This window comes from Nothobranchius furzeri, chromosome 6, assembly GCF_043380555.1.
Source record: "Nothobranchius furzeri strain GRZ-AD chromosome 6, NfurGRZ-RIMD1, whole genome shotgun sequence".
In the NCBI taxonomy this organism is placed as follows: domain Eukaryota; kingdom Metazoa; phylum Chordata; class Actinopteri; order Cyprinodontiformes; family Nothobranchiidae; genus Nothobranchius; species Nothobranchius furzeri.
The window spans coordinates 55,379,161-55,392,935 of NC_091746.1; the positions used below are offsets into that span (position 1 = coordinate 55,379,161).

The window sequence follows — 13,775 nt, forward strand, 5'->3', positions numbered from 1 at the left end:
ACTCTTGGCTGCTACAATAGTTTCAGCATCAGGCCCCTTGCGCCCCTCATGCAGGTCTAAAAACGCCTAACTGTTAATAAGGAGATAATGAAATCCATTATATTATTAGAAAGCAGGCTATATGTGTGTTTATATATATATATATATGTGTGTGTGTGTGTGTGTGGTAAGTTGTTCTAAGTTTGTTAAATGACAGAAACTGTGTGAATACATGAGACATTTTCCAACTGGGGTTCGTCTAACAAGAGCTGCACAGACATGCAGTAGTTAGTGCTGTTGCTTTGCAGGTAGAAGGTCCTGGGTTCCCTTCCCAGCCTGGTGCCTTTCTGTAAGGAGTTTGCATGTTCTCCCTGTGGATGCATGGGTTCTCTCTGGGCACTCCGGCTTCTTCCCACAGTCCAAAAACACGACTGTCCAGGGTGTACTCCACCTGTTTGCCCAAAGACAGCTGGAAATAGGCACCAGCTCCCTGCGACCCTGCATGGAAAAGCAGGTACAGAAAATGGACGGATGGATGCTTCTTCAACAACAATTACAATCACAATCTCCTACAAAGAGTCCAAGTTGGCTTATAAAGAAAAATTAGTCTAATTGTGTCATGGTCAAGCTGCTGCTTCAAATGAAGCATCAAACCCATGGGCTGCTTGGTGGCGCAGTGGTTAGCACTGCTGCCTCACAGCACGAAGGTCGCAGGTTCTAAACTCGGCTGCGGCCTTTCTGCGTGGAGTTGCGTGTTCTCCTCATGCATGAGTGGGTTTCCTCCGGGTACTCCAGTTTCCCCCACAGATCACAACATGCCCTGTAGGTTATAAATTGTAAATCGCTTTGGATAAAAGCGTCTGCTAAATAAATAACTAAATAAATAAATAAAAACAGGGGTGGGTAGAGTAGCTAAAGACTGCACTCATGTAAGAGTAGAGTTATTTTTATTATTTTTCTCATGTGTAAATAAATAATAATCAACAACAAAAAAAAAATCCCAAAAAGAGAACAAAGGATTTGTAAAAAGTATACTTAAGAGCTAGCACCCCACTAGTGTTCCTACCCAAACCACAACATTGTTAAGGGCAGTTTCTGGTCAGCAGAGGGCTACAGAGTGCTGTCCAATGTCAAGTTGCTAAAGTTTATGGCTCAAGAATCCCTGAAACCATTTTGAAAGTGTAACCGGATTACAGGATACAATAAGATAATTAAAAGAAAAAATAAACAAATGGGCCAATAATTAGGTTCGGGGAGAATTGGAGGTTGTTTAAGAATGACTGGAGTCACGGGTATAGCATGAAACGGTTTATATACTAAATTTTAATAATAATGGGAAATATAACACATAAAGATAACACACAAAAACAGATGAAAACAATCGACAATAGTAAAATGGTCGGTATGAGATTTGATCATATGAGTCACAAGTCAGCCGGCGTCAAGTCAAATCCCCACGCTTGGGGTGAAAGTCAGAGTCCGGTGGTGCGATTTTTTCCTACCGCACCGTTGAGATTGTTCACAGAAGAGAGCAGTCTGCTCTTCAGTTACTTGAGATGTCCTGGTTCGTTCAGTGGTTAAGGCTCGCCATCTCCCTCGTCAGGAAGAAATCCAGTTCTCGTTCCAAGTGAGTGATCATAGGAGTCGGGATCAAACCCAAGGAAAAAAAAAAACCCAGCCAATGCGCTCCAACGGTTCCCTCCTACAGAGGATTGGTTCACTCTGTCGTCTCCACACAAATCGCGTTGGTTCCAAGTTCCTAGCTCTTATTAGAAGGAGTCAAGTCCGCCTCTCCCTCTATCTATGCGGCACCCAAATCAGGGTTCTTCACGGCCTCGACCGTTGTTTTTTTTCTCTCTCTCTCTCTCTCTCTCTAACCGCTCAGTCTTTGCTTTCTGTATCTGCGTGCTGCACAGCCGTTTGTCTCTCCTCTCGCTCAGCTGCGTCGCACGGTTTTATTTCGCGGAGGCGGGACTTATTTCTCTCAGCCAATGAAATTTCAGATTCCCACCTGGACCAATAGTATACAGCTTTCCTCTTCTGTTTCTGTTAGGGATGTTCAAGATTCTTGTTTTAACCGATGTTTAATAATAAACTCGTTATTTTAGTTATTCACCCTTCCAATAATTCATTATGAAATTATCTATTAGTTAATTAGATATCTATTAATTAGTATTGTTAATTTCCTTAATTTATATTTTATATTTTATCTAAATTGAGGATGGATCATATTAGTAAGCCAATTAGTTAATACCTCATTAAGGTTCTAGCTTCTGGGTTACATCCTCCCCCATTAAATATCATGCACGTCCCTGTGCATTGTTTCTACGGGGTACACAACTTCTTGAGTAAGAGAGTCAATAAAAGCTTTATTAAGTCCTTGGAAAAGGGACCTAACTATGGTCACTAGTGGATTGCCCAATTGAGAGTAAGTTAGTCTTTGAGGAGGCTGACTACTTCGTTCAGATCTCCTGACATACATCTCTGGTTGCACAGTATCATGCTCATCCGTTTCGGTTTGATTCTCAACTGAGACAGGACGAAGTGAGCTCTCTGTTTCCGACAGAGCTGATGAGCTATTCTCTAAGACTTTGGTCTTTTCAGATGTATGTGTCTGATCGTGTATGATGGGTTCAAAACTTACATCACGTTGCTGCGACTTTAGGACACCATCCAATTGAGGTAGGTTTGTGTTAGTTTCATCCCCCGTTTCTACGTCAGGTAAGTATACTTCGTTTTTTTTCGTTTTTTCAGGTAAGTATGTTGCTGCTTCTTTCACTCTTTCAGGTAAGAATGTCGCAGTTTCACTCATTCTGTCAGGTAAGAATGTTTCGGTGTTGATGCCTTTGTCAAGTAAGGACAATTCAGCATTTTCATTACCAGCTAAGGTTGGTTCCTTGCGATCCCCTGTGTGTAAGGATAGTGTGTTTTGTTGTTGAATATTATTTACCGGTCCTGAATCTGCTATGAGTTCCCTATTTGGCAAGGTGACCGCTATTTGATAGGATGGTCGGTTTAGCACTTGTGGAAGATCAGAGTAATAAAACTCATCTACCTCTTCGTCAAGTGGCTCATCTGGGTCAGGTTCTAAGGCTGAACTCTGTCTTGTATGAGGTCTGCTTGGTTTCGTAACGCGTTCTGTTTCATTTTCTAATGAAGAGAGAAAACCACAAGGCAGTAAAAGATCTCTGTGGAGTGTTCTGTTGGGTCCTTCTCCGTTCTCTGGTTTTACAGTGTATACTGGCAAGTTTTCCATCTGTTTGAGAACTATATACACTGTTTGCTCCCATTTGTCTGCTAATTTATGCTTTTCTCTTAAGCGAAGATTTCGGACTAAAACACGATCTCCCACACCTAGTGTGGACTCACGAATGTTTCTGTCGAACCGTTCTTTGTTCTTCCTCGCTGTTTTTTGAGAGTTTTTTATGACAATGTCATAACTCTGTTCCAGATGACTCTTCAGTTCTTTAACATACTGAGAATGAGTTATAGAGGGCTTGTTCAAATGCGGTAACCCAAAGGCAATATCTATAGGCAACCGAGGCTGCCTACCGAACATTAGCTCGTAGGGAGAGTATCCCGTCACGTCATTTTTTGTACAATTGTACGAGTGAGTAAGTGGTTTTACAAAATCGCGCCAGTGATGTTTCTCAGTGGCTTGTAAAGTTCCCAACATGCTGAGTAATGTACGATTGTACCGTTCAACGGGGTTGCCACGAGGGTGATAAGGGCTCGTTCTGACTTTACGGATACCAAGTAAAGAACAAAGTTCCTTGATTGTACGTGATTCGAAATCCCGTCCCTGATCACTATGAAGACGCTCAGGAAACCCGTAGTGGACTAAAAAATGTTCCCACAGGTTCTTCGCGACGGTGGTGGCTTTCTGATCTTTGGTTGGGATGGACACTGCATACTTTGTAAAATGGTCTGTAATCACTAAGACATCTTTAGTGTTCTTACTGTCTGGTTCTATGGAGAGAAAATCCATGCAAACTAACTCCATAGGTCTGGTGGTGGTAATACTCACCATTGGAGCAGCTTTGTCAGGGAGGGCCTTCCGACGGATACATCTTTCGCAAGTTTTAACTTTGATTTCGATATCACTAGCCATTCTTGGCCAGTAAAAACGGGACCGAATGAGATCTGTCGTACGTTCAACCCCAAGATGCCCCATATCATCATGTAGGCTTTGCATGACTGTTGAACGTAATGAATCAGGCAAGACTAACTGCAATGATGTCTCTGGTCCTAATTGGCGTCTCCGGTACAGTAAATCATTTTGAAACTCAAACCGTTTCCACTCTCTCAAAAGGTTAAGAACCACCGGGGGTTCTGCAATAGTATCAGTTGGCGGTTTATTGTCAGTCATAAGCAGCTGAATGACTCGGCCAATGGTTGGATCTTTCCTCTGCAAGGAGACAATGTCAGCATGGTTATACTTGGGCACAGCAAAGAAACTGTCACTATTGTCTTCCAACTGGAATAGGTCTGGAATGGCCGCTGCAGACATGGCAAGTGACTGAACTAAACCACAAGGAGAATCAGCCTCATCCAAGACCATGTGCTTTTGGCATGTTGCCTTCACTGCTTCGGCTTGAAGTTGAAGCTCGACTTCTTTGACAGAGGATAAAAGATGAGATCGGAACTCATCTAGTCGTTGGCTTTCCTCAGTGAATTTTGAGTTGTCTTCAGGTTTATCATGCAGCCTCCTAGACAGGCCATCCGCGTCAACGTTCTGTGTACCTGCACGGTATCTGATGTCAAAATTATAGGTGGACAACGCAGCTAGCCAACGATAGCTCGTTGCATCGAGTTTTGCCGTTGTTAAGAGGTAAGTTAACGGATTATTATCAGTAATGACAGTGAATGTGTTCCCATACAAATAGTCATGAAACTTATCTGTTATGGCCCACTTTAAGGCTAGAAACTCCAACTTGTGCGCAGGGTACCTAGTTTCACTAGAGCTTAAACCGCGACTTGCATAAGCGATTACCTGTGTGACACCGTTTTGCACTTGGTATAGCGCTGCACCGAGTCCGGTCGTACTAGCATCTGTGTGTACTAGATATGGGAGTTTTGCGTCAGCGTAGCCAAGAACTGGCGAAGTGGTAAGTTTTTCAATAATAGTTTGAAAGGACTTCTCACAGTCTTGGCTCCAACGATTCCCAAAGGGTTCTTTGGGGTTCAAGTACTTTGATCTACATGGTGGTGTTTTTAAGTTTTTCCGTTTGGGTGGATAACCAGCCGTGAGAGATGTTAGTGGCTTGACAATATTTGAGTAATCTTTAACGAAGCGTCGGTAATAACCGGTAAATCCTAAGAAAGATTGGAGTTCCTTCAAAGTCTGAGGCTTCGGCCATGTTTTGAGTGCTTCCACCTTATCTGGATCGGTTTTTATGCCATCTCGAGATACTATATGTCCAAGATAACGCACAGATGTCTGGAAAAAACAACACTTATCTGGTGATAGCTTGAGTCCGTATTCTCTAAGCCGTTCAAGAACGTGAGAAAGTCTGGTTTCGTGTTCTTCCAAGGAGTTGGAAAAGACGATCAAGTCGTCTAGGAAAACTAACACTTCCTTCAGATTAATGTCCTTCATACACTTTTCCATAACCCGTTGGAAAGTGCTTGGAGCATTTGTTATTCCTTGTGGCATACGGTTAAATTCATAAAACCCAAACGGGCAAACAAAAGCAGTTTTAGGTTTATCCTTTTCACACATCTCTATCTGATAGTAACCTGACTTGAGGTCCATCACAGAAAACCACTGTGATCCAGCGAGAGCAGAAAAGGACTCCTCCAAGTTAGGCAGGGCATATGCGTCGCGAATGGTTTGCAGATTAAGCTTTCTATAGTCTATACATAGACGTACCTCACCATTCTTTTTCCGAACTACCACTATTGGTGAGGCAAATGGAGACTCCGACTCTCTTATTATACCGGTTTCCAAGAGGGCTTCCAAATGTTTTCTCACGGCTTCATAATCATGTGGATGGATCGGCCGAGATTTCTGTTTGAATGGGGTCTCGTCTTTTAAGTTGATGTGATGTCTTATCTGTTGTGTATGACCAAAATCAAGATCGTGGTGCGAAAACACATCGGAGTAAGTGTTAAGTTTGTTGGTGATCCTCCCTTTCCATTCTTCGGACAAGGGCGAAGTACCAAAGTCAAAACTGAGAGGAGGGTTTGAAGGTGAAGTCTGTTGCTGCGAACTACACGCCGCAAGTACTTTCTGATCACTTTTGTCAGGTTCTGGATATGGCATAACACGATCGGCTTTAACTAACTCAGCGATCACACAGTTAGTGGGTAATGTGATGTCATGGTTAGTTTCGTTTCTTAGTACAACAGGTACTTTGTATGGACCATGTGAAGGTAAGGAAATGAGGCAACAGTCTACAATTATACCCCCTGGTAGAGAACCATTGGTGGGTTGTTCAATGAGTGCATAAGGCTCATGCTTGTTTTGGCTGGGTTGCATAAACCCTTCTAGTAACAGTTTTTTATTTGCAGGGAGAACTTCTTGGGTTCTCCCTCGAAGCTTCACCACACCAACTCGTCCATCTTTGCTTTGTTTTTTTCTGACTGCTAAGGCTTTTAGCACGTGTTGGTACCCATAAGAGAGTGCCTTGGAATCAGGTAAGTTATTGGCAGACAATTGCTCATACAAAGGATCGAGTGTGTTTGTGCCAATGAGTAGTGGTGTATCAGAGTTTGAGCTTATATCCGGAACCACTAACGCAAGGGTAGGTAACTCAAGTCCAGACTGATCGAGCTCTTTTGGAAATGTGACACTTATCTCTATGTATCCTAAATAAGGAACTGCTTGACCGTTTGCGCCCTCGACTTCTAACAGATTACTGATGGGTTTAATTGAGAGGTCAGGTAAGTGTTCTTGGTAAAAAGAATTGGCAATGGTGGTTACCTGGGACCCTGAATCCAGTAAACAATTACATTCAACACTGTTAACTGAGACTGTAGCTGTGCATCGCCCACCCACTAATCTTTTGGGAAGTTTTGGCACTGAATGAGCATGAACTGGCTTGCAAAAAAGTCTCTCTGTCCTTTCCTTAGAGGGACTTGGTTCTACTTTAGCACCTATCTGTCCCACGATAGGAGCTTCTACCGGTTTAAAGGAGGAGACTGAGCAATTGGCTTTGACATCTCCCACTCGCGCTGCTTCTGTCTAAGAGCAAGTCTTTTAGTTGCAACTAGTGCTGGATTTGGCTCGTTGCTACAGCTAGAAGCTATGTGCCCATCTTCTCCGCACTTAAAACAGTATCCAGGCTTTGGTCTGGGCACCACTGCTGTTATCTGCTGAATCTGTTTGGGCTCATCTGGAATTTTAGTCCCCACACGGGGTTTTGACTCTTTTTGAGTTTTCTTTGCCTTTTTATCTGTGTTGTTAACCTTAAGCTGTGCAATTTGGCTCCTGAGCTCAGCGATTTGTTTGCGTAAGTCATCACAGTTATCATCTATTTCCAGTTCACAAGTGTTTTTACTCTGAGAGCATGTTGTTTGCACATTTGAATTCACTCTAGTTCGTTGTGCCCCTAAGTGTTGTTTCATGCGTGCTGCTTTAGTAGCCTGTTTGTCTTCTTCAGTGCGCAGTTTGAGGAGAAGTGCTGTAAAATGAGGCGGGTTGTCTTTCTTTTGTTCGAGTTGCAGGTTTGAAATCAGCGAGCTGTCCCAACAGCCTCTGCAAAACTGCTTGAGCAGCTGCTGGTCGGCGTCACTGGAGGAAATTCCATTCCTCTGAATAACTAGGTTTAACAAGGTGTATAACCTCTGAAAGTAATCGGAAGGTTTTTCACCACTGTCCTGGTTTGTGTTTAAGAAGCGAGCAAAGAGCTCGTCGCCGTCTTCGACAGCTGCGTAAGCTGAATCGAGATGTTCAAGGTACGTTTCCGGGTCGGATTTTGGACTAAGAGCTTTAACGATGCTCGCTGCTGGGGCTGACAGACTCTCCACGATTCTTCGTACAATTTGGGACTTGGTGAGTGAAGGATCATTTATGCATAACACTACACTACTACGCCAAGTATCATAGTCAGTTTCAAAAGAAGGGTGTGGAACTCGCCCTGAGAACGGTTTTAGTCTGTATTGTGAAGTAGGCGGAGGGATAACCTCACTGCTTTTAACAATGTGTTCCACAATAACTCGCTGAACCTCAGGTGTGTTTAAAAGATTTGGTGGAATGCAAGGGTTTTGTTTTCCAGTCTCTGTAGGTGGACAATTGTCCTTTGAGTTGTTCATATAGTTAACTTCTGGTGTTAAAGGCAGGGAATATGTAACTTGGTCACTATGGAGCATTGGCTCTGGTTCAGTGACTGGTTCAGATGCATGGGTATCCCTTCCTAAAGATTCCCCAATTTTTGCCAGTTCCTCCATTAGAAGGTCTTTAAATGATTGATTGCTACGCGCAGCTATGTCCCTGAGCTCTGACAGATAGGCATCAGTGGCAGATCTGCTAGTTTCTAGACTGTACGCGCTGGCTAGGTCTTGAATATGAAAGAAAACATCTGGGTTCCTAGTACAAGGTTTGTCATAGGGTAAACATTGTTTCTTTAATTCCTTAACAGTGGCTTCATGTTGAAACTCCACAATAATCTGATCACAGTTTGGTAACTTAATGCGCCTGTTAACTGGTCCGAATCCTTCCATAAACCCAAAGACTTCGTTATCAAGGTCTGTATCAGTTAACCCACTGATTAAAACAGCATTTGAAACTTTGACCTTTTCTGTTTTCACAACTTCCATTTTAAAACACTCAAAAGTACCAATAATGCCAAAATGGCAAACCACTGTGACCTCCAGGCACTCTTATGATGTCAGTCAATGGTTAGCTAAGGTAACAACTCTACAATTCTCCTGGCTGGCTCGCCAAGTTTTATGTAACCGGATTACAGGATACAATAAGATAATTAAAAGAAAAAATAAACAAATGGGCCAATAATTAGGTTCGGGGAGAATTGGAGGTTGTTTAAGAATGACTGGAGTCACGGGTATAGCATGAAACGGTTTATATACTAAATTTTAATAATAATGGGAAATATAACACATAAAGATAACACACAAAAACAGATGAAAACAATCGACAATAGTAAAATGGTCGGTATGAGATTTGATCATATGAGTCACAAGTCAGCCGGCGTCAAGTCAAATCCCCACGCTTGGGGTGAAAGTCAGAGTCCGGTGGTGCGATTTTTTCCTACCGCACCGTTGAGATTGTTCACAGAAGAGAGCAGTCTGCTCTTCAGTTACTTGAGATGTCCTGGTTCGTTCAGTGGTTAAGGCTCGCCATCTCCCTCGTCAGGAAGAAATCCAGTTCTCGTTCCAAGTGAGTGATCATAGGAGTCGGGATCAAACCCAAGGAAAAAAAAAACCCAGCCAATGCGCTCCAACGGTTCCCTCCTACAGAGGATTGGTTCACTCTGTCGTCTCCACACAAATCGCGTTGGTTCCAAGTTCCTAGCTCTTATTAGAAGGAGTCAAGTCCGCCTCTCCCTCTATCTATGCGGCACCCAAATCAGGGTTCTTCACGGCCTCGACCGTTGTTTTTTTTCTCTCTCTCTCTCTCTCTCTAACCGCTCAGTCTTTGCTTTCTGTATCTGCGTGCTGCACAGCCGTTTGTCTCTCCTCTCGCTCAGCTGCGTCGCACGGTTTTATTTCGCGGAGGCGGGACTTATTTCTCTCAGCCAATGAAATTTCAGATTCCCACCTGGACCAATAGTATACAGCTTTCCTCTTCTGTTTCTGTTAGGGATGTTCAAGATTCTTGTTTTAACCGATGTTTAATAATAAACTCGTTATTTTAGTTATTCACCCTTCCAATAATTCATTATGAAATTATCTATTAGTTAATTAGATATCTATTAATTAGTATTGTTAATTTCCTTAATTTATATTTTATATTTTATCTAAATTGAGGATGGATCATATTAGTAAGCCAATTAGTTAATACCTCATTAAGGTTCTAGCTTCTGGGTTACAAAAGCAATAGCTTAGTGTTAAAACCTCTTTAGTGTTGCTTTTAATACGAGTAGATCATAAAATTGGGTACAGTATTTAAATATCTACGAACATAATTTGGTTTATTTTTTCCAGTGTGAGATTCCATCGTGAAAATCACAATGATTGAAAGTACCAAGAGGCTTTTTAATTTAGTTAAAAAGGAACATAGTTTTATATATTCATAATGAAGAGCCACACCGAGTACAAACTTAAAGGCAGGTAAGTGGGTCACACAATCTAGGTCAATATAGTCAAACAAGAAGTTTGTGACTGTGTAGCCAGTTTTTTATGTTTAGTTACTGGTAAAATTATTTTCATGTATTTGCTGTGAAATACTTTCCCAGAACCTTTAATAACCCAAGTAAAGGACTACACCATCATCTCCGTATGTGCAACAGATTACTAGTTTTTCCACATCTTGTTGATTATGTTTGCCAGGATGCCAGGCAGGCTCATAGAGAAAACATTCTCACAAAGTGTGTGACAGCTTCACTGCTGCACAGATATGTAATTATGTGAAGTGACAGCAATCATTAGTGTTGCCCTCACCATTCTTAGGGCCTCAGACAAATATTAGGTCATAAAGAGCAACACATCAGACAACTTGAGCCAGTAATGGAATTTCTCAGGCTGATATTTAACAGTCAGGCTGAATTCAGATGGCTTCACAATATCAATCTAAATCTAAGCATCATAAGAGGAATTATACAGTGCTATGCCTTTTAGTATATTTAGGATCATCATGGAAATTCCTATTGAATGGGCAACAAATCTGATTTAATTTCATAAGATTTATGATCCTGGGTATGACCTTTGACAAAATAATACATTAAACACACCAAATACTTTTTTTATCAGGCTACAAAGCAGATTTTTTTCACAAACATGAAGTTAAATTAGTTTTATTTTAGGAATCAAAATTGTGTTGGACTTGAGAATATTGTAAAGTAAATGTTTTGGTAGAGAGACCCCCACCCTCTGTCTTACAGTCAAGCTATTTTTAGATTATTATCATTATTGTTTTTGTAAATGTCGCAGAATGGAAATGAGAGCTTGTAAGATGTACTACACATCAGTAAGAAATTATGCAAACTCAAGCTTTGACAAATACTTAAAACATATTCACTGGCACTAAAAATAAATAGGAAAACACAAAAGGATAGCAGAATCTCTCCAGTCTGTTAGTGTATTTGACATAAGAACAGGTTTTTTTTGTCCAACTGAGAAACCAAATAGTCAACAAACGAACGTAACAAACTAAAATAAGTGCTTCAGAAACCATAAAAAAGCCTAGTTTAGTTGTAACTAGCATTTATTGAAGAAGCTCACCTAAAGAGCATCCAATTTGCTTACCAAAGTCTTCAATCATATAATCAAACACATCCCTCTTTCAGGTCTGATGTTTAACTGTATTCTTAATTTATAGGGGTCACCATATCTGAAGAATTTATTTTCAATAACACACACATGATGACCTAATAACAGCCTTTTCTATGAAGGTGTCCCACAAGGCCTAGTATTTGGCCCATAAACATTCACAATTGGGTTCAACAACAACTCACTCTCAATAACATATTTTGATTATGTGATTTTTTTGTTTGAACTTTATTCTTTTGTTGAAACTTCACTTAAGTGAATTCAGCAAAGTCAACAAGAAGCTTTATTCATCTCTTTACAAAAAACAAGTCCTCACTGAAGCTAAATGAAATATGACCTGTATTTAATATAGAGTTCTACTACTGTCCAAGGCACTTTAGAGCACAATCAGTAATTCACTCACTCACTCACACACTCACACACACACGCGCGCACACACACACACACACACACACACACACACACACACACACACACACACACACACACACACACACACACACACACACACACATTCACTCACTGGTGGTGATGAGCTACATTGCAGCCACAGCTATCCTGGGGCACACTGACAGAAGCAAGGCTGCTGTACACCGGGGCCACCAGTCCCTCCGATCACCACCAGCAGGCAAGGTAGAATAAGTGTCTTGCCCAAGGACACAACAACTGCAGCAGACTCCTCTGCCGCCATAACCGATATACAGTTTTCTTCACAGCTCAAGATATTGTTGACATAAGTGCAACAAAGCAAATAAAAGTAATTGTTGATTTTAGCATCTGGTTAATTCAAAAGTTTTTATTTTATGTCCATACTGTTACACTTTTTAAAAACCTTTTTGCATGCATTTTTGCAAGCCTACTTTAATTTTGATCACAGCAAATGAGCACTCATATTTTGTTATAATCCATTTTTTTGTTCAGTACAGATTTGTTAAAACATCATTTCCATACTTTCTGGGACCTATTCTTTTTTTTTTTTATATAGAACCGGTACAATCACCAGTCTTGTTTAAAAACATACATGAATTTGTCCTGGATTTGTTTCAACATTAAGTCTTTCTGAACGGTAACACTGTCTATGTTCCTTTTCCCGCTAAATCCTTAACACATTACCTCGATGAAATTTACATTCCCTGGTAGAATACAGTTTTAATCATGAACTTAATGTCAAAAACTCTTTTTCTCATTTTCATTTTTTTTCCAGAGCTTATTTGGATCTGAAAGAGCTGAAAGACATTCTACATTTGGATGGTTCAACTCACCTGAATATCTTCTTTGCCAATTCTTCTGATGAAAATGTGGCTGGGGTTTCCACTTGGCCCTGGGACAAAGAAGCCCTTACACATTTGGGTAGAAAACAAACAAAAACACTGACACACATTTATGCATGCAGGCACACTCGCTCACATGCACTTACTTAGTGTAAATACACATGGCCTTGGAGTGTTGATTTTGACTGATGCAGATCAAAGCTTAAGCAGTATTTGTCTTCATCATAGCTCTGACAGAGAAGAAGATGATAGCTGAGGAGGCATATAAAAATGCATTGTCTGAATCTTATCGCAGTTTAGCAACAGTCTTACATCGAGACCCCTTGACACAGGATGAAGACTGTGACAGTGTTAGTAGTGGGAGCTAATGTGGATTTTATTAGCAGAGCTTTAGAAAAGTTTTCAGGGGCACATTAAAGTAACATTAAACAGTTTTCTGCTTATCCATCCTACTGGTTGAAATCGAAACTGTTGTAAACAACCCTGCTGCAGCCTGCTGTAGCTAGCGCTAACAAAGAGCTATCGCTAACATGAATCAACCGAAACTAAAAAAAGCCAGAAAGTAAAAATGTCCACACTAGTAACAAAGCCAGGTCATCGGGCGCTCATGGACGACGTAGAAAAAGTTTGCAGCCCTGGAGTCATGTAGCCCATGGTGCCTTTAATCCTGTGTGAATGGGTCTTGGTAATAGGAAGTGTTTGGTGCAAACTGAGACGTGTTATCTTAAATATGCATTTGCTTTTCTATCCATTTCAGGAGGAATTGTGCTGAATCCTTCTGTCTATGGAACGTTTGGTCACACTGACACAATGGTCCACGAGATTGGACATAGCCTCGGATTGTACCATGTGTTTCGAGGCATATCAGAGGTCGATTCATGTAATGATGCGTGTTTGGAAACTGAGCCCTCGTTGGAGACGGGAGATCTGTGTGCTGACACCAACCCCACACCAAAGTACAAGGGCTGTGGTGATCCCGATCCAGTCAATGAAACCTGTGGCCCTCAGCACTTCGTAAATACTCCATTTACCAACTTCATGAGTTATGCAGGTCAGCTGGGTCTCCCATGTGGGTTTCAATTTTTACCTGTGCAAAATAAATGCTGTTATATCATGGAGGAATCTATGCATACC

General features: G+C 41.3%; 1 protein-coding gene across 2 annotated transcripts in view; it reads left to right on the forward strand.

Annotated features, from left to right (window-relative positions):
• Positions 1–13,775, forward strand: part of pappaa (pregnancy-associated plasma protein A, pappalysin 1a) — a 159,349-nt gene that overhangs the window by 14,213 nt on the left and 131,361 nt on the right. For both annotated transcript variants that reach the window (XM_015942754.3, XM_015942759.3), the window contains exons 3-4: positions 12,575–12,720; positions 13,399–13,692. In XM_015942754.3, coding sequence (XP_015798240.3) covers positions 12,575–12,720; positions 13,399–13,692 — 440 coding nt within the window. The remainder of the gene's footprint in view (positions 1–12,574; positions 12,721–13,398; positions 13,693–13,775) is intronic.